This window comes from Tasmannia lanceolata, unplaced genomic scaffold (assembly GCF_043159265.1).
Source record: "Tasmannia lanceolata isolate RefF3 unplaced genomic scaffold, GAP_Taslan_0.1 ptg000003l, whole genome shotgun sequence".
NCBI lineage: Eukaryota > Viridiplantae > Streptophyta > Magnoliopsida > Canellales > Winteraceae > Tasmannia > Tasmannia lanceolata.
Window position 1 is genome coordinate 4,871,087 of NW_027518680.1, and position 21,651 is coordinate 4,892,737.

Here is a 21,651-nt window from a genome sequence, read left to right on the forward strand (position 1 = left end):
TCAATTTTAAGCATATGAGTGATTTTACAAGTGAAATTATTGCAAACAAATTCGAAATGAGTTGAAATTTCTACAGCAGCAAGATATGATGAAATGTAGCTTACGGGAAGAGTTTTACAGATTTTTACATTAAGCTCATATTTAATTTCGATTTAACAATTGATTGACCAGATTGCACAAATAACACAGAAACCACTAGAAATATGAATCTAAATTCAATGAAATTTCTACAGTAATAAGATATAAGTAAAAATAACATACTGAGAAATTTTCATGAATTTTGGAAACCATTTACTATCAGTTTCAGATTTTTTAATTTTCAGACCAGATTATGAATTAACCCTACATCCCATATGAAAACAGATCCAAATCACTTGAAACTTTTACAGTAACTAGAAATGTGAGATTGAAGACTACTGTAAAAATTTTAAGAATTTTAGTTGTGATCTGATGTCAGTAACAATTCCTTCAAAAGCTGGTAAATTTCAAAGAAAGCATAAAATAATATACCAAACAAATTCTACAAATTCTCAAAATTTCATGGTAGAATGTACTGGTATCATATTAGTTTCCCACGAAATTTCATTAATTTTGGAATTCATTTAGTATATATTTTATTTTCGAAACACTCATGGAGATCATGATTTTGAGCATACATATTTAATTTTCAACTAAATCCAATTAAATACTAAAAATCATGCAAATATACCAAATAATTCTAGAAAAATCTAAAAATTAAGTACCTACCTGTGATCGAAATCCTCGTCGAATCCGAGAGCCGAAAAATTCGAAAATCGCACCGCCGCTTGATCCGCTTCCGCTTTCTTTCTCTTTTTCTTTGTTTTATTTTCTTTTATATTTTTTTTTATATGGAACAAGGGAGAGAGATGGGGAGAAACAAATAAGGAGAGAAAGTGGATAATGATAGTGTGAGAGTGAGAGAGTGAGAGATATTGAGGGAGGGAGATATTGAGGGAGAGAAAGAGAAAACTATCCAAAAACAATGTGTTGTTTTTCTCCTCTTTTCTTCCTCTCATCACCTCTCTTTATATAGTGAAAAACTTAGTGGAGAGGTGGAAATAAAAAATGAGAATGGTGGGTGTGGTGGAGAATAATGGAATATATAATGGTAATGGTGGGAATGGTGGTGGGAATAATGGAATATATAATGGTAATGGTGGGAATGGTGGTGGGAATAATGGAATATATAATGGTAATGGTGGGAATGGTGGTGGGGATAATGGAATATATAATGGTAATGGTGGGAATGGTGGTGGGGATAATGGAATATATAATGGTAATGGAGATAATGGTGGTGGGGATAATGGAATATATAATGGTAATGGAGATAATGGTGTTATTTTAAAGGGAAAAATGAAGTTAGTGGAAATGGTAGAGAAAGTTAAGTCATGCTAATGGTGAGTCCCACTTTGTGGGTTCCGCACAAGCGGGCCCCACATCAGCGGGCCCTACACAAGCGGGTCCCACATCAGCGGGTCCCACACAAACGGGTCCCACATCAGCGGGTCCCACACAAACGGGTCCCACACTAGCAGGTCCCACACTAGCAGGTCCCACACCAGCGGGTCCCACACAAACGGGTCCCACACCAGCGGGTCCCACATTCTCTTTTGCTCGGATTCTCATGAATAACCCTTCTCAATACTCAACGGAAAAAAAAATCAGAACATTGCAGGAATGACCAGAAAGATTTGAGAAAGCGTAAGGGACGAACACGGGAATGGAAAATACTGAAAAATTGACAGCGAAACCCTAATTTCTTTGTTGATCAAAGCAGAGCAAAATGGGGGTGTCTACACTTTCCCTTCTCTTTCTGTGACTCGTCACGCTCAACTACACCCCACACAAACAAAAACATGAAATTTACAATCTCTGGTTTCACTTAAGTTATCTAAATACACAAATGCTAAATACACAAATGAATCCCCCGTAATATCCCATCTTAGAAATCCATCCACTGATCATCAATATGCCCAAAGACCCATTAACTTTTAGGTATTTGAGTGAAGAAAATAAACTAAAAAAATATATACAAAACATAATATAACTTACCTGAATTTCCTGGCGGGGGATGTACAGCGGCAGTGTAGGGCTCAAATTATAACTAAGGAAGCAAAAGTGTTTGTAATTATTTGGGGTCTAAGAAAGGGAGAAAAGGGCTAGATATATACCTCTGGGACTTTATACAACAACAAATTTAGCCTCACTCGTTCTCTGCTTCTTATATAGACTGAATGGCAAAGTTGTAATTTTGACCAACCTTATGACATTTTTACCAAAACCAGTAATAAGAAAAAAAAAATACTAAAAGCAATTCAAGAGTAATCGTTAACCCTCTACAACCTTCTCTCGCATTGTGCTGGTGCATGCGAGAGACAGGTGTAGGGCTGGGTATTACATCTCCCTCCCCTTAAAAAAATTTCGTCTTCGAAATTTAACCTAAACTAGCTACTCCTACCTAAACCAATCAGAAGCTAAAGACATTTCTTTCTATATTCTCAACATATATTAATAGTCACACAATGATAAACTAAACTATCATGTCACAATTCAAAAGATTTCTATGCTAGGAGTTACCTAGATACAAATTCAAAGAGGTACCAAGGCAATTTTCTTCAACAGCAAAATAAGGAATTATCTCATCTGTAAAGGCATATATATTATCAACAGATTCCTCATTCACATTCAACCAACTAACCTATCATTTGGGTCAATTCTTTCTTTCAACATGCCATGAAATTAGATAAACCATATGAATAAAAAAAAACAAGCTTCATACAACATATAGCACTAAGAGATAACGATAATGCTTATGAAATTGAAACAGCTCTTCACTTAATCCGGATTAAAGAGGGATATAAAATGCAACTTTTTAGTTCAACACAATTATCTACAAGAAAATGTATAGCAGAAAATAGAGATCAAAGCAAGACAAGAAAATTTATGAATTAAGTAACACTAAAAAAAAAATCTGTTCAAAATCATTTCGGAACAACCTAGTATTAAATGTAACTACTATTAACAAATTACTCATATGCAAAAGATGATCATGAAAATAAGTGGTAGCAAAAGAACAAAAAGAATGTTTACCTCTTATATTATCTTCTTTACCTCATTCAATTCCCTCATGATCTCTCAATCTTTCCTTCTCTTTACTTCTCTATGTATATTTCATATCCAAACTCCTCTCTCAACTTCTTCTTCAAACCACTAGCTAATGGACATCAACTCCTTAACTAAATTCTGTCTTCTTCTTTTTTAATTCTAACTCCCCTTTTCTTCTTTTACAGGTTCCCAATGAAAACAGAGAGGGGTTGAGGGAAATGGAAATCAATTGGAGGTAGAAATTGATATAATGTAAGTCAAGGTCATGGATGAAAGAGATGAGGTTTGTAAGCTTTGGTTTAATGAGAATGTAGTCTCTCAGGGAAGCAAGATGAAAATGGTGTTGGGAGAATAATTTTGGGTATTATGAAGCCACAAGTAAAATGATTCAAATGAGACCTGTTAAGGTGAAGATGAAAGTATAGGTAAAGGTAATGGCTGTAAATGCAGTGTCTGATGGTGTTACTCAAAGAGGTAACCTCTAATACACTTCTCTAATATGGTACTTATCATATAAATTATGCATCATGCAATTGGAATTTCAACTTCAGCAAATAACAAATACAAAGCATACGAATTATGTGTTTGCAGCTCACAATATTATTATTACCTTAAAAAAATGAAACAAAGTACCCAAAATTCAGAGCACAGACCGAACCTATACAACACTAAAAAGATGTTGCCAAAAGACTCAGAGTTCAAGACACAGACTAAACATATTCAAGATTTTCCCACTAGACATTCAAACGTATGTCAACAAATTTCTCTTTCATGATCTTTGGGGTTTGGATCAAATGTCTGGTTCAATATTCTGGATTTAGACACGATTCCTAAAGATATAAGCATTGCCTGTTACCAATACGAAGTGAGATCATATAGATATTCCCAAATCATATGAGAAAAGAGTACCCCTAGATTTAATAGATAGCTCACATGATCCCACAATCAGTTCTCTTTTCTTCTCTTCATACATATACTAGTGCATGGGATCTAAAGGAAAATTTCAAATCAGCTTGAGACAAAGATCAATTCATATAAACAAGTACATGGCACAAAGTAAATTCCCTTACAATCTGTAAAGATAAGGCTCATATATGCAAAGACATGAAGATCATAGGGGAAAGCATTGAGGGACAAGCACAGTATAAATTTCTAGATGAGTATACCCAAAATAACAAATAATCAGGAGAATTCCAAAATTCAGTCGCAAAGAAAATCAAGTTACAAAAAAGGAAATTGATAGGATATGGATAACTTGAAACTTTTGGGAAAGCATCACTCATATTAAACCAATTAGATAATAAGAATAGAACAAAATCAATTGCTGGCTTTTAACCACGAAAGTTAGAAAAACATACTTCAGCCAATAAAACTCATTTCCTAAGCATACAACATCCAACCGATCTAATGCTCTTATCAAAATAGAGTGGTATTAATATCAGAGATTGAAGAAACAACACTATTAAATTATCCGAATACTTGCATCATAAACAAACAGATATTCAACAAAATATGATGAGTATTTCCATCCTATACACCACAGATATCAACAGAACAAGAAAAGCAAGCTAATTTCTCACAGTATACATAATAAGGCTATACTAATATCCCATCTGAAAGTCAAACAATAGACCTCAGGGTAATAATCAATACCACACAGCGCTAATACCAAATTTGATGTGAAATAACTTGATTCTAGTCCATACGAAATGCTACATATTGCAGATATCAGATTTTTTTTACAAAACAACCAAATCTAAATATTATTCCACTCAAATCTACTAATTTATGCATGCATACAAACTAAAATTAACTCTGTAAATAAGAAATAGAACAACTTTTACCTTATTGATGAAGGTTTAATCTTCTAAGTAAATCTTCTCAAAACTTTTCCCTCTTCTTTTTGCAGATTCAATCGCTTGATCTAATTTAGGAAAGATAGCTCTTCATCTCTTCAAGGACAAAATCCAGACCTAAAAACTTCCTGGTTATAAGCAAGATTTCAAAGCTAGATTTTAAAGTTTTGAAATTAAAAATGAGAAAAAAGATAGTGTAGATCTCGGGTTTGAAAAATGGTGAAGAACAAAAAAATTAACAGATATAGTAGCTTGCAGAGAAGTAGGCGATGTTTAGAGAAGATCAAGGATTGGTCGGAGTTTGCCGGAGTTAGCTAGAGTTGATCGGAGAAGAAGGAAAATAAAATGAATTAGGGTTTCAACTCAGATCTAGTTTCTCTCTCTGGTTCTCTCACCCTTTCTCTCTCTAAAAAATAGAAGAGGAAACTGTTGGTGCGCTTAAGCGCCCAATCACATGGAGGCCCACTTTGTTAGGATGATCCAAAGCATTCATTTGAAAGGCCCTTACATAGATAGGGGGTGTACCAAAAATCAGCTCCATAAAATCATCCTAACCCATCCATTTGTGGAGGTCAAAATGGACAGACATTGTTTGTCCACAAATCTGCCCAGTTTTGTCCTCCACAAATGGAGGGGTTAAGATGATTTTATGGAGCTGATTTTTGGTACACCCCCTATCTACGATAGGGCCTTGCAAATGAATGGTTTGGATCACCACAGAAAATGTGGGACACATAAGCTTGGTGAGCTTAAGCGCACCAACAGTTTCCTCAAAATAGAAAATCTTGATTATTCCAAAAAACAAGGCACTGATATCGATACTACAATTTGATAAGCGCGCGGTTTTTTTATAAGGCACGCGGAATTTGATGATCGCACACTCGATTCGTGTCCCATTCGGACCACGATCTAAACCGCTCAAGATAAATTCACCCCCCGCACCCCCCCCCCCCCCCCCCCCCTCCCCTTTTCTGGTTTACACTACGGTCCTCAAGAGATTTAGGGTACCGTCAAAATGGGGTGTCTACACAATTCAAGAGTTATCGTTAACCCTCTACAACCTTCTCTCGCATCTAGGGCTGGGTATTACAGTAATAGCAGAGTATGGGAAAGACCAACTGTCAGATATTCATATTCATAACAAATAGTAGAATTTTATTTCAAAACAAGCAGAGGTAATAGCAGAGTACAATGAGAAAGACCGGGAAGTGGAAGGAGGAGGATGCTTTAGATGGAGACACTGTTGGGAATTCCCCTTCCGGTGAGCCCGCCAACACCACTATGATCAGAGGTGTTGGGATAGAGCAAAGTGTAGGGCACCTTAACAGGCCCCAAACGGTTCTTCCACTCCTCTTCGTTGTTCATCTCTATGATTCTTTTCTCGATCTCCACCAGCTTCTTCCCAAATCGCATGAACGCTTCCAACGCAGACGAGTCAGTCGTCCACTCGGGCGTATCTCGCTGTCCGAGATAAACCTCGTCAGAAGAATGTCTAGACAAAATCTCTATCAGTGACACGCCGAGAAGGGTCTGTAGTTGGGCTGTGATTGTTTTTAAGAAGACTAAGTCAGGGTTCGATTTGAGCTCAGCGTATTCAGGCGAGCCAGGGGTAGGCATGAACCGGCGGCTTATGGTTGGGCGGTTCGGAAGGTAGCCGGCATAAGGGTATTGTCCGAAATTTACGGCTGCGTGGAGGGCAGAAGCTACCCAGATGATGGTGGTGCATGTTTGGGTCAGATCGGACAGGGTCTGCATTTTGGGCCACCATGGCTCGTCCTTCTTGTCACCGTGACCCTGTTCGCGGAGCTCAGTCCACCAGGATTGGAGTTCTGAGTCAACTCGGATTGAATCATCAGTTGGGTAGTAGATTGCACAGTAGTCGTTCACCCAAGTTTCGATTGCCGACCAGATTTCAAGACCATCGACGGCGTATGGGTAGTCCTTGATCAGTAGGCGGAGGTTGTGGGGTTGGTTTGGATCATGAACTGCAATTCCTCTGAAACAAGAGAAAGATGGATTATAAATGATTAAATAACAATAAGTCTAGCAACTTAATCTTTTGGAGTAATTGGATGTTTCACATGGTATCTTCGCACATCAGTTCTTGAGCTTAAAACCCAACAACTCCTTCATATTAGGGCCAACTCAAAAAAGAGGGGCCACACGTGAGGGAGAGTGTTGAAATATGAATGATTCAGTAACACCAACTCTAACAACTTAAGCTTTTGGAATGATTGGTTGCTTCACAAAAAGGAGATTCTGGTTTATTTTGGAAGAGGATGATTTGTTCAGCAAACATAATTTGCGTGTTGGATTTTTGAGTTACCTCTTGATTAGATCTGCTGGAAGCCCCTGCTCAGTGAAAACCCAGTTCTTATAAACCACAGAAGACATTTCCATGGCATATTTTCCAGGGAAAACAGTGCTTTCGAGCACCCCACCGGCATTGATGAGTATCTGCCGGGCTAAGGCATTTATGTTCATTGTATCCCGGTAATGAGGGTTTAAAAGCTTGTGGATTGGATGAAGCACGCTTAACTGTCTATTGGTTGCAATCACAAATGGCTCAATCACAGCATGTGTGTTCAACCTGCAATGGAATCAAAACCTATCAGAGACCTTTCAAATTGCAGAAACCCAGGTCAGGTAAATGATTTACTGCATCAAATCAAGATTGGTAGAGGAAATGTAGACAACTAAATATCGTACCAATGGCTGACTAACTGATGAACTCCAGAATCGTTAACAGCGGCGTATGCTTTTGCCAATTGCCATACAGAACCCTCAACACCTTCATGAGCTGGAGTGAAGACTCGACTAACCGCGCCGAGTTGCTCTCCATCAGGGTGAGGCAAACTCAGCTCAATTGCCAATGGGGTCAAGGATCCATCATCTTTCAAGAAGAGGAGAGTCCTTGTGGCATAGATCTTTGTGGAAGTCGCATTGATCCGCTTCACGTATGGCATCAACATGTCATGATGATCTAAGATGAAGAGCTTGTTCTTCTCAAGTGCCTGCAGAGAAATCAAATTTCCATTGTTGGACTGATCACAAGCACATTACTAATGTACAATACAACTAAATGGGTTCCATCTGAGCTCTTAAACTACTAGAAAAATTGCTTAAAATAAGACAAATCATTGATATTTGCTTCAATTGAACAGTAGAAATACCTCATTTACTGTTAATCCTTGTAGGTTCTTCTCAATGTGTTTGGCGGTTATCGAACTGTTTTGGTTCCCATATGCTTGTGGATCAAGCTTGCTAACAGCAGGGAATTTCTGCAGATTAAAGATGATTTATTTAGAGTGATTTCAAACAATTAGCAAAGACTTAAAATTCAAAAAAAAAAAAAAATTCTAATTTACTTGGAGACGGCTGATGATGACAGGGTTCACTCCAGCAAGCATTTCTCGAGCAAATTCTTCATCTGTCCTCCAAGCCGATTTATCCTCTGCCAAAATAATTGTATGAGAACAACACCAAAAGAGATCAGAAATTCAGTAATGTGCCATTGTATAGATTCAGTGAAAAACATACCCTGAATCACTTGAGGCATGGGAAATTTGAGAAATCGCTCGCCATCTGTGCGAACTAGTTCCTTGATCATCTCTAAGGGGATAAGATTCTTAATTGCATCAACCGCAGGACATTCGGGTAACTTTATCCCTCCCTCATACAGATTTAGTACGTCTTGCAAGGTGTCAAACTCACTGGGTGTGGCATCAAGCAGACTCTTGAGCTCCGGTACCAAGAACTGAACCAAGGCCTTGAGAGCATATGCCAGGAAATCCGACATCTTTATGTGTCCAAAACGTTCATCTCTTGGGACGTAAATGTCTAAGCTCAGAAGAAACAATCGGCTCTCTGTTTTTGGATCTGTTCGACAGTGGTAGAGAGATTAGAAAGATGCTAAATCATTAGCATTATTCATAGAGAAAACTCATCCAATATGCATAGCCTACACTGTAGATGAGAGTGTAATTAAGCCCACTAGCACCATAAGATTAGGACTATACTCCAATGTAACTTGGATTTTTAGGTTTAGGTGTGATGCTATTGCTAACTCTGAAATCAAATATTGGAAGGAACAAAAAAAAGCAGAAAACTAGTCGTAAAGGATCAAAGTCTTGGGTGTTTTTGCACATGGATTGAATTTATAAGAAAACAGCAGTTACAGGGGGCTATATAACTAAGGCTGTACATGTTTGTAGCATCGAACTCTTTAAAATGAAAAATTAAATTGAAGCCCAATTGGCAAAGCAAAGAAATGCAAAGAAGAAAAAAAGAAGGAAATGATGGAAATGGGAAGAGGGTCTTGAAATGTCTCACCTGTCTTTGTGGGTTTACGTCCTGTTCTTCCCCTGCGAGGGTAAGGATACTCTTTCGAACCGCCGAGAACAGGGCGTGCTTTATCAGGGCCATCGTCGGGAGCCCCCAAATCATTGTAGAAGGCATAGTCATAGACTCGATCCCACTCCTTACGCTCCCCTGTTCCATTCCCTCTAAGATTAACAAGTTCATCTTCCCTGTACTTACGTAGAGGTGCAGGTGTGTCGCTAGGAAGGTAACTCTGCCAATAAACCAATATAAATGATCTTTATTTCCTGTTCATGGTGTTCAGATAATTGTATGTAACATTTTGTGAACTGATACAAGAGAGAACTGGGTGGAGTAACCTGTCTAAACAATAGAAAGCCACGATCACTAGTTTGTGAAAACTAGCTAAAATACAAAGTAACATGCAAGATAAGCAGTTTGATTCCAGTTTTGGCTTTCTTAAACGAATTGGGTTCAATCATGCATATAGCTCACTTGATGCCATCCTTAAAATGAAGTAGGGCCCCACTTCCCATCTTTGATTGAAGGGTAATAATACACACAGGAGATGTTGTCACACAGGCGCGTGCATCATTAATGTATGTTTTTTTAGTTAATTATTTGAGAGTACAAGAGAAAAAGACAGATCATTAATGCATGTTTAATGAATTTTTTACCAAGGGATTTTAAAAGGAAGTCCCCATGAATCTTTCAAGGTTTAAGATGATGTTGTCACAATATAAAGGTTCAGTGAATATAGATCATAAGTATGTTTAGTTTAGCTAATAAAATTGACTTAGTTACCTGGTTGGCAAAGAAGACTCGATCATAGTTGTAATTAGCAGCAGGGTAGACATAGGAATTGCAGATGAAGTGAATGCGGCCCTTTCCAGGAAAGTCTTCAAGGGTTAGTGTCTTTAGGAAGAATTCATAGTGGTGAAAGTTCTTGACAATGAAAGCCCCAGGAATCCCCAGACTCTGGTCCCATTCAAACGTAATATTGAAGGTAGACTCTCCCGCGTTTAGCGACGTCAGCTTTGTAATCCAATCTTCTAGGTAGGCAGCTTCTCCCACCTTTCCTTGCCCGCCATTATCTAAAGAAAATGAATTGATTAGAAATAATTAATTCAAATCAAGAGGTGGTCTAAGCTCCGTGGCCGCCTCAGATTGAGCTCCATGTCTTTGAAGGGGTTAAATTAAAAATTAAGGTCATGTAGATTGTGATAAGTTGTTGAAAAACAGGGAAAATAAAAACCATATTCAAAATAGAGTTTAATTTTTCCTATTTTTCATCTACTTAGCAAAAACATCTCCTTACTCCTTACTACTGCCTTGTCAGTTTTCTCCCTCCCCCCACTCTTTCTACCCCTTTCTTACACCTTGGCAAATTAATATTTACTGAAAAAAATTCATGGTTGCAAAAAAATTTGTTTTAGTCCCTATTTTATGTCGAAAGGAATGGAGTTGTGGAAAAAAATCCATGGAAAATGAAAGCTAAATGCTGGAAAACTTACTTTGCAAGGAAAATTTGGAAAATGGGTCCTACCCATTTGCTAATAAGAAATCATTCAGTACTTAATTATTTGGAAAATAGTATATGGTTCCCTAGCCTTTTACCATTCAATCCGTGCAGCCATAAGCCAATAATCATGCCTAACTTTATGCTTCCTTGTTTTCCACCTAACAATCAATATCTATCTCTCTTTTTCTTCTCCCAATTTATCTTAGGAAGAAATTCACATTTTTTTTTCTTTCTATTTTTTCCAAGTAGATCCAAATTCTTTCCATCTCTAAGAAACCAAGCAAACTAAACAAAAAGAAGGAGATTAAGCTCACCTGGGTTGCCTTTATCAGCACTAACGAGCTGAAAAGCCACGCCTTTTCCAACGAACTCATCAAGTCTATCAAGGACGGATGCATTGAAGTCATTGAAATCCAAAACATTCTTTTTCATCAAAACCACAGTCCCTTTGATCTTCAAAACATTCCCTTTTCCTTGGCGCCCCGTCAAGGCATCCACAAAGTTATGCAACATGGTTTCTCAATCAAACAAGAATAAAAACTCAAGAGAATAGCAGAAAATAAAAGTGGCTTCAAAGAGGAGAATAAGAAGAAGAACCCAAGAAAGAACGAGGAGAGAGAGATGGTGTTTGTGATTTGAAAGTGATGGCTACTTATAGGCAAAGCCTCCCCTTAGTTTCCCTCTAGGAACCTTTTATTTTCATTATCTCCTTTTGCATAAACGAAATAGGCGTACGTACCAGAACAAGTCCTCGTGTTACATACTTTATTGAAGTCTCACATGTGCTTTTGATTCTATTAAAATACTTTAAATGGGAGTAGGTGAATGCTTCCCCACCTTTGAATGATCTGAACTGTCTATTTGATAGGCTTTACTTTGGATCTCCTATGCATTCCTAACTTCAGTAACGTGTATCTTTTGTTGTTAAATGTAAATTGTTGCCTAAAAGTAGGTTTTGACCGTCCATGTCCAACGAGCTAGATTACATACTATGCTAAAGTGGGAGTGCCTTATCTTGCCCTATCAAGAATTCCTTTTTGGGATTGGCCATGAAAAAGGAACGGCCAATAAGGAAGGGGACAGTGAAATTACCCCATCATGTGGCAAAATCTACACATCGAAGGTACTAATTACAAAATGATGCACAAAAAAATTTATAATTACAAAACAATGCTTTAAAAATGTTAAACTATTCACCCATTTTGTTTATGACACACAAAACAATTTGGTTTTATGATTTAAAAGGGGGGATGATATCCCCCTGACGGATAAAATCCCCCTTTAACGTTGATCTGTTAAGTTTTAAAGGCCCGAAAAATGTTAATGGAGGTGAATTTATCCTCAAGCAGTGAACCATTCTCACAGAAACCGTTAAAGGGGGGGGGGGGGGATTTTATCCGGTATAATTTCCCTTTTAAAAAGTATAATAATTATAAATAATGAATCAAAAAGCAAAGTCATCAGGGTAGACCCACAGAATTTCAACATGATAATACCCTTTATTTTGAGGGGCTGCCATCAAAATGATATAGCCCTAAAAAACAGTTCTTATCAGGAAATCTTCACAGTTTTCTCTAGATCATCAAGATGGTGGGCCATCACATGCACCTTTGTGGAGAGGCCCGTTGGATGAATGGTCTGGATCGTTTTATGTATGGTCCATAGATACCTCTCAAATTGTTTTTTGCAGATAATTAATGAGATGTGCAAATCGTTTTGAAGTTTAACATAATTAATTGAAAGCAATAGTCCTAATAGCTCCAAAAATTAGTTATATAATGTCTGTGGTTAAATTTAAATAATGTTATTTGCGGATAAGGACGCATTTAAATTATGTTTTTTCACGTCTCTCTCTCTCTCTGTGTGTGTGTGTGTGGCCCGTTGAAAACTGCACTCTAATATTTTATTTTTTTAAGGGCAAAATAAGATTCAATATATACATCAGGATGTTTGAATAAAAATATTATTAACGTAATACATCATGAACGTGAACAAAAAGGTATATCATTTTTTAGCTACCGATATTTGCGCTACCAGGTTTTGTTAATGGAGCAAACTCACTTTGTGTTTTCTTTTTTAATTGCCTGCTGACAGGTTTTTGGGAAGTGTAAGGTTAATTAAATTATAAAGTCATTGTGAGTTGGCCACTTGGCCCCATTATTTTTGGTTTTTTGTTTGTTCAAGTCAAATTCAAGAATATCAAAATATCACACAATTCTCAATTTAATTTAGGTGCCCACGAATAGAGAGATCGTGCCTGTTGGTTCGAATGTCAATAAGTGAAGGTAGAGTCTTTTGTTTGCTCAATTTGGATTTGGTCGACTTGTTTATATGAGTGGCTCGCCCAATCAATTGGTTGGGGGTAGCTCGCTCATATGTGGTCGGTCGGCTCTTGCTCATATCTGCTCGATCAATGAGTTGGTAGCTCGGTAGGTAGGATCAAATGTGCAGGGGTCATGCAAATACATAGGCCCCTTTCCTTCTTGTGAGTGCCTTAGAAGGCGCTTCCCGTTCTACGGTCTCTATTCTTGGCTTTAGTGATGGAAAAAGAATCTTCATTTTGCTAGGCGGTCTACAGAACAAAAGAAGCCTTTGGTCTCCCTTCCAGTCAAGAATTGGGGTCTCACAATCACTAGCCAGCTTTTCTCTCATGCCTTTCTTCATTTATGGTTCGATATTCTGGTTCTTCCAGCAGTGATAGCTGAACTAATTAGATGGGCCGCCCAAAACCTGGAGCTGACATTAATCAACGTTGGATCCCGGCTATAAAAAAGACGCAGACTAAAGCGGAGAATCACGAAATGCAAGAAGGGGCTGTTTTGTTTGGGAAGTGATTGCATTATCATAGAAATGAATAAGTAAAAAATCTTGGACAAAAAATTAATGCTTTTAGAGTTACACAAACGACATTAACATGTCAAAATTAATGCGACAGAGGCTCAGATTTTGTCTTATTCATTTAATTCATCTGAGGTGGCTGCTCTCTCATGCAACAGCCCGCTCACGAAAATGCTTTCTGCGATGGTCCCTAGCAAAAATCTCTATTAACATATGGGGACTTATTGGAAATATTTTAAAAATAGTAATATTATTTTGAACAAATCATGATTTAAAATGACTAATCGGTATATTTCCAAAAAAAAAATTGGTATATAGTCAATACTCAATAGATATTGAGGTTGTGACAACCGATTGTGGTCCCCAAACCGATAATGATTGAAAACTGGAGTCCATTGATTATCGGTTTGGGGCCACAATCGGTTGTCACAATCGTTAACAAAGAGGGCCTAATTAGGGATTTGTCGCTAAAAATTCCTTAAAAAATAGTTCCCATTCGTTGTCGAAACCTACTGAAAAAATCCAACCAACGTGGGTTTCTTTTTTACACGTAAACTTGTTTGCTTTTGTTGGACTTCGACCTGTCAATTGTCCACCATTTAGCGTAAGGAACGATACTATCGGATTGACTCGCCCGAGTCAGTCATAGAGATAGATATTGAATGTCACGACTTTATCAACTCTACTTTTCTAAGGTTTGGTAATGCTTTTTGGGTAGAAATTTTCAAGCAAAATTTCAGGTAAATTGGGTGTAAAACAAATTTTACACCCAATTTCTTTCTAAGTAATTGGGTGTAAAATTTCTTAACTTTGAAATTTTAACTCGGGCTCCATTTCTTTCTAAGTAAAATGTGCGTAAACAAAAAATTTAAATGGGAAATGGACATAAAATTTGTTTTAGGCTTAACTTTGAAAGAAATGAGGCTAGTAAAACTTGAAAAAATTGTTTTCCAAGGAAAAAATTCCATGGTTGCCAAACATATCTTAAGATTTCAAGACGAAGTCTAATATGAATTTTCAAACGTTAGGTCCATAAATTTTTTAATCAACCTGATGCCAACCATTTGGCCAAGAGATAAACTTTGCTTATCTTTCCTTCTCTCTATACAAATAATAAAGATATATAATAAATTAAAGAAGAGATGTTGAAAGCTTTAAAATGTATTGATTGAAGAACAGTAAGATAAAGTCACTTTCGTGGGGCACATGAATTGTCCACACTCTATAAACGATTTACACACAAATTCCATGTGACCCAATTGGGTCTGTATGCAATGTCATTTGCACCCCACGTTTATGGCGTTGATTTCATTTTCTTTATTCTTCTTTGTGAGCATTAGATGGGTTAGTATTTGCATCAAGAGAAAAGAAAATTATAGAAAACAAGCATAAAAAATAGAATTCCAAAGTCTAATAAGAAAGAAAGTATATGAAAATCTCGAAAATTTGGAAGGAGTGGATTGAATGATGCAAAAAAATTTCCTTGGATATGTCAATGATGGTCGTTTTCACTACTCTTTAGTGCCAATCATCTGAGCATTTAATTTATGAAGCATCCGCATGCACATGTGAAAGTAATAGCGAACAAAAAACAAAAACAAAAAATGCAGTGTGGTCTACATTAAATAAGCTTGTATCTTGTCTCTTTACTTGTTAAAGCTTAGGACCATAGAGTAGGGTTGATATTGGCTTCTAGCTAGGTTGTGAATAATTGAAAGATAAAATAAGGAAAAGCTACGGATTAGAGGACTTTAGTGTTGGGAAGACTTCAAAGTTGCAAATATTACATAAGATTGGATAATGCCTGGTTGCGTGAAACACATGTGCACTATGAATAGGAGAAAGTATCTTATCAAACGAAAAAATACGAGAAAAAAGCTGAAGAATAGCAGACAGTAACTTATCAAACAAGAAAAGACAAGAAAAAAAAGCTGAATGTGGTGACTCCATGTAACCCACGTTGGTTTCCAGGCAATGTCACGTGGCCATATTCTGTCGGTGGAGGATTTCGTACTTATGAATTATGAAGCAGTGTCCTCTCTGTTTCTCTGAAAAAACTTATAAACCAACCATACAGGAAGACACTCTGTTTTTTTAAAGTTGGTGGCAAACATTGGGCAGTGATTGTAAACCTTTCTTTGATGGTTTGGAAGAATAAGATAACAAAATAATTGAAAAGTAACAAGAGGGAAGAATAAAAAATGAAGAAGTTGCAATCTCGGAAACTGTGGAAGATTTATCATCCACAGTCCTAACAAATAAAAGCATTATCTAATATCTATCCCACTAGCCTAGATAAACTATAAACCAAAGGAAAGCTCTAAACAGTAGCTATCCAACCGGTTTTGAATAGGAGAATTTATATGATGGGTGGCCTTGAAAACATGTGAAGTCTAAAAAAGTAGGTACGGCCCACTTTTTTTTATGATCCAAACCGTTCATCTGTTTGGCATAACGTAAATAGGTTGTGCCCAAAAAATCATTTCCATAGGATGATCCTAACCCTCCGATCTGAACTGATATGAATACGAAGATTTTCAAAAATCATTTATGGAATCTTCTACAGATCAGAGGATTAGGATCAACCTATGGAAATGATTTTTTGGGCACAACCTATTTACGTTGTGCCCAAACAGATGAACTGTTTGGATCATAAAAAAAGTGGGCCATACCTACTTTTTTTTAGGCTTCACATGTTTTCACGGCCACCCACCATATAAATTCTCTTTAAATAGATACTAAAACCAACTTCTAAAATTCAAGGACCTATACTTCATGAAGAGTCGGTGGTGACACGTTCACAATTCTCCCCTTCAACACCGACTCGTCAAACTACTCAAACCCGTCGTGAATAAACCCCGTTGGCCCGACCCCTCTGACGTCGTGCATGAATCAAGTGATGACTCTAGCACTCCCCTTCAGAGTTAACTCTCCACTAGCAACGCTAAGTTCCTTCCAAGACTTCACAAACTTCTTGTAGCTCAACCCTTCAAAAGCATCATGAAACTTCACTATCTCACTGTACCACGCTTTCGGAGCCTCCTTCCACAACTTGCACACGTATTGCAAATTCTTGCTACTCTCGAACCCCCTAGATTGCTCAATGATAATTTCTCGGTCCAATTCACCATGTAAGAATACATTCTTTACATCCATCTGCCACAACTTCCATCCTTTGCTTGCCACCACTGCAATCAACACACAAACCGTTGTCATTTTCGCTACCGGACTAAACGTCTCATCAAAGTCAATCCCATATTATTGGGAAAAACCTTGTGCCGCTAGCCTCGCCTTGTATCGATCAATCGAATCATTCGCCTTTTCCTTCACCTTGAATACCCATCTACAAGAAATAGGCTTTACGTCTGTGGAGGTGGGATAAGATCCCACGTTTCATTCTTCCTCAAGGCAGTAATCTCCTCTGAGACATTACAATCTACCGTAAGTGGCTCCTCCAACTCACGATCCTCTGAGACATTGCACTTTTCCGTAAGTGTCTTTTGATCACCAACCAAATTTGTTTAACAATCATGACTATTCACAATAGGAGATTCCGCAACATTCAGTGCAAAAGAATCCTCCCCCTCAAAATCATATTCCGTAGCAGTCTCTTCCACCGCCACATCACAAGCAAAAGAAGCTTGCATATCCCATTCACCATCGTCATCATCCTCCTTGTCTTTGGATTCGACGATAAAATTCCCATCATCGGTCTCAATCCTAGTACGACAATTTCTTCTGATATGACCAGGTTTCCCACATCCATAACAATTTTCTTGTGAATTTTCGTTGTTATTAGCCCGATCATCTCTCTTATAGCCATCGTTTGGCTTCTTATTTTTCTTCCACTTCCGCTTACTATTCACCGCAAGCGCTTCATCACTTTCTTTCACAAACAATTTTTCTTCCACTTCTGCCTTGCCAACATCTCTTAATTAATCAAGAGATTCTCCAACTCCAAGATAGACGGTTGCGTTGGCCAATCACGTATAACGATGATAAATCCGCTAAAGTCAGGCCTCAAGCCACGGATAATCATTCCCCGCATCCAGCTTTCACTAATCTTAGACTCCTCGTCTAATTGAGATATCTCATTACACAAGTTTTTAGCTTTCATAAAATAATCAGAAACAGGTAAATTACCTTGCGTTAATGAGCCGATCTCGTTCTCCAAATACTGCAATCGTGCATCGTTCGCCCGTGAAAAGAGAGATGAGAGTGCCTCCCATGCTTCTTTTGGAGTTTTTGCATCTTTAATATGCTCAATCAACTCCTTCTGTATCGATGCCTTCAATTCGTACAATGCTTTTCCGGCACAGATCTTCCACTTCCGTAATGTATCTGCTCCCTCTTCTGGTACCTCAGTGTCGTTGCCATTCACTATCTCCCATAGATCTTGGCCTTGAAGATACGACTCCAAGCACGACTTCCAACATATGTAATTGGTATCGTTGAGCTTTTCAATCCCCGCCAACATACCAACATTTTCCGCTATCACCTCGAAGCAACCAAAGAATAAATCGGTATTCCCACTTCGATATCCCTCTCAAAGCAAATCCAAGAACAAACCGGTATTCTGATCGAACACCTGCTCTGATACCACTTGTAAACCTTTCTTTGATAATTTGGAAGAATAAGATAACAAAATAATTGAAAACTAACAAGAGGAAAGAATAAAAAAATGAGAAAGAAGTTGCAATCTCGAAAACCGTGGAAGATAAACTTTATTCTCGTAGCCATAGGCTTATATATACACAGCTTATATATACACAGGTTGTTTGCACGGTTACCACAACTAAGTTACCGAATACAATCAAACTAGTCTAACTTATCATCCACAGTCCTAACAAATAAAAGCATTATCTAGTATCTATCCCATTAGCCTAGATAAACTATAAACAAAAGGAAAACTCTAGAATCCGTTGAGCTGGGTAATACCAAGAGGTAATCCATTTTGCATTAAACTACTTCAGAGTAAACACTTAAAATTGGTTTATCTTTCAATTAATTTTGGTCGTTCCAATCTAAACCTTTCATTTTACATCAATTAGATGAGAGAGCTAGAATCATCTTCTCAAAATGTTTTTTGTACTATAACCTATTTATAATGGAGACCACTAAATGAATGATTTAGAATCAACAAAATAAGTGGACCTTTTTCTAATTCTTCCATAGAAGTGGTTATTTATTAACAAAGAGTAGGCAGAAATAGTTGCAAGTTAAACAAACCACAGGAAAGTCATTAATGAAACACAGAAACAAAAAAATATATATTTAAAATAAATATTAGATGAATGAAGAACCTAGAAGTGTTGATCAAATTAGCAACCTCGGCAAAAAGCCACTTAGTTTTTTTTGGACAATTACCACTTCAAATGTGCCTACTAATACCTAGTCCAGAAAGCAATCCAGCGAAAGATAAACAAACAAAACATAAAACCAAATAAGTTTATAGTAGAAAAATGGGAACCCCACATTTCAGCTCCATAACCTGATATCTCTTCCACCAAGCAACCAAAAAAAAGGATAATAAGCAAAATTTAGAACTAAAATTATTCGAAAAAAAAAAACCCGCTACAATTTATCTTGTGATATATGATAAAAAGAACATAAGGCTTTTGAACCAAAGGAGCCCATCACAAATCAGCTCGAGGAAGAAATCGAGGGACATTCTAAGGTTTTCAAAACTTTAATAAATAACTCTCCCCTGTTAAAAGTATAAAAGATTAAATAACTTCATCTCAAACGGCTTAAGCTTTTGGAATAATTGGTTGTTTCACATGGGCATCAGAGCAAAGGTCCTGAGTTCAAAACTCCTTGGCATTAAAAATCCACATGTAATGGCTAACCCAAAAGAGGGCCAAAGGTGCCACGTGTAGACCAACCCTAAAAGGAGGAGCCACATGTGAGGGAGAGTGTTAAAGTATAAAAGATTACATAACACCATCTCCAAAGGCTTTGGAGTAATTGGTTGTTTCACACTCGCAAATCCCAGAAGTTCTGCCCCACCTCTCCCCCCACGCCAAAATTCAACTTCTGACTTTGCCTCTTTGTCGAAGTTTCATTTTTTAGGCCTGTTCAATCCAAAAGTCCCCCACTTATACATGCTAGCAAAAAATATCAGGGTAAACGTTGAAGCAAACATCATTTTTTGAAGCAACTTACAACTTCTAGAATAAGAGACTTGAAGCAAACATCATTATTGGGGTGAGGCTTGAAGCAACTTACGACTTCTAGCGGGGTAATTTCCACCAATTACAATCATCAGAACAAATATTATTTTTTGTCTCAAGTGTAAATGTCACGCCCCCAAGCCACACACGCATTCATATTCACAATACAAGGCTTAAAGGGTGCAACAGCGCCGTACACCTGCAAAGCAAGCTTCACAAGCATACAAGGCTAGCAAAGCAATAATCAAAACCATCTGCAATAATCTAATAACTGAACTTAAAAGACTTACACCAATCCATTGTTAAAATCTCGACTTCTCTCATCTAACCCATAATCCAATAATAATCAAAGTACGGAATCAAATGATACAGTCTCAATAATCCTAACAATACTCACTGTCTAAATAATGTAAAAGTACTAAAGATAACGAAAATCATAAATCAGAGATCACTTATGCGCCTCCTCGCCAACTCCACAATGATCAAACTCTGAAAATATTAATATAACCACAGTCAGCTGAAAAGCTCAGTACATAATAACGCACTACAAAAGTGGGATCATTGCATGCTACAAAATGAAGGTTCACAACTACATAGAGAGGGTATAAGCCACAAGTAAAGCGATTATCACAAATTCATTAAGGAGGGAGCAAAGGTTCATAAGGGCACAAGTCTAGTATCACATCGAAGGTCACAATATTCAAAGGATCACTGAAGGTAATTAATATGGTTACGATACCACCCTGATATCATCGGCTTAGTCCAAAAGTAAGTTATTTTCACCCCGACTGCCCACGGGTCCACAAAGCGAGTTATTTTTACCCCGACTGCCCGCGGTTCCACAAAGCGAGTTATTGCTTACACTGACCACCTACGATGTCAGAACTAATTCCTGGGTTCACATACATGTCGACAGGGCCAATGTTTATCCCCCATTGGCGGGATCACAGTTCTTATGTTCACATATAGGCTAATGCCCATGCCCCACTGACGGGGTCTTTTCTGAGTTCAAATGACCTAAGACTCTCAATAGGTGTTCAAAGTTCACACAGTTCAAAAGAAGGTCAAAGTTCAAAGTGGGTGTCTCACATTGGTTCCAAAGTAGATTCATATAGTAGAGTATGTCTGATAGTTCAAAGATTCATATAGTTAGAAAAGTTGAAAGGGGTTTCACAAATCCAAATTATTCCATCTGAAATATGTACTAGGTAACAGGGTTCAATAGAGTTCATACGACATTCAAAGATAGTAATTCACATGGATTTTTCATAAGGTTTTCAATGTAGATGGTCACACAATGGTCAAAGTTCATAAGTGGGAAGGAATCACAAATGGGTTCACAAAGGTTTCAAATATTGAGAAAGCATTCATTAAGAGTCTCTTTGCCATAAGATTCAATAGATTTCAAACAATAACGGAACTAGCATGCAAGACCCAAGTTAAGTCTAATGTTTATCACTGGCTCAAAAGATTCAGAGAGTTTGGGATTCACAATCAACAATGGCATAGTGTTCGAAAGGTAAATCGCAGCAGTAAAGTAGTACGAGATTACGTACCTGCAATGACAGATATATTCCTTTGTAGAATCACCTACAATCAATAGTATGAACATTTTTCATGAGTTTCATCATTAGTTTCAGTTCTATTAGGAACTTATGTCCTTCCACTAACACAAGACACCTTTTGGTGTTCAATTGGAAAAGATACGGTAACATGTCTTATGGTTCTTTATAGTATTTTAGAATTATCATCATCATGGAATCTTTAAATATTTCTGAATTTATTTTTATCATAAAGTATGTCTTCTGCCAAGTCC

General features: G+C 37.4%; 1 protein-coding gene across 1 annotated transcript; it reads right to left on the reverse strand.

Annotated features, from left to right (window-relative positions):
• Positions 1 to 6,116: 6,116 nt before the first annotated feature.
• Positions 6,117 to 11,544, reverse strand: LOC143848627 (putative linoleate 9S-lipoxygenase 5). The gene is made up of 9 exons (XM_077357619.1): positions 11,139 to 11,544; positions 10,107 to 10,396; positions 9,315 to 9,555; positions 8,523 to 8,861; positions 8,351 to 8,436; positions 8,156 to 8,263; positions 7,692 to 7,996; positions 7,309 to 7,572; positions 6,117 to 6,978 (listed from the first exon to the last, which is right to left on the reverse strand). The coding sequence occupies exons 1-9, from the start codon at positions 11,335 to 11,337 to the stop codon at positions 6,210 to 6,212; spliced, it is 2,601 nt and encodes an 866-aa protein (XP_077213734.1). The 5' UTR covers positions 11,338 to 11,544; the 3' UTR covers positions 6,117 to 6,209.
• Positions 11,545 to 21,651: the final 10,107 nt, after the last annotated feature.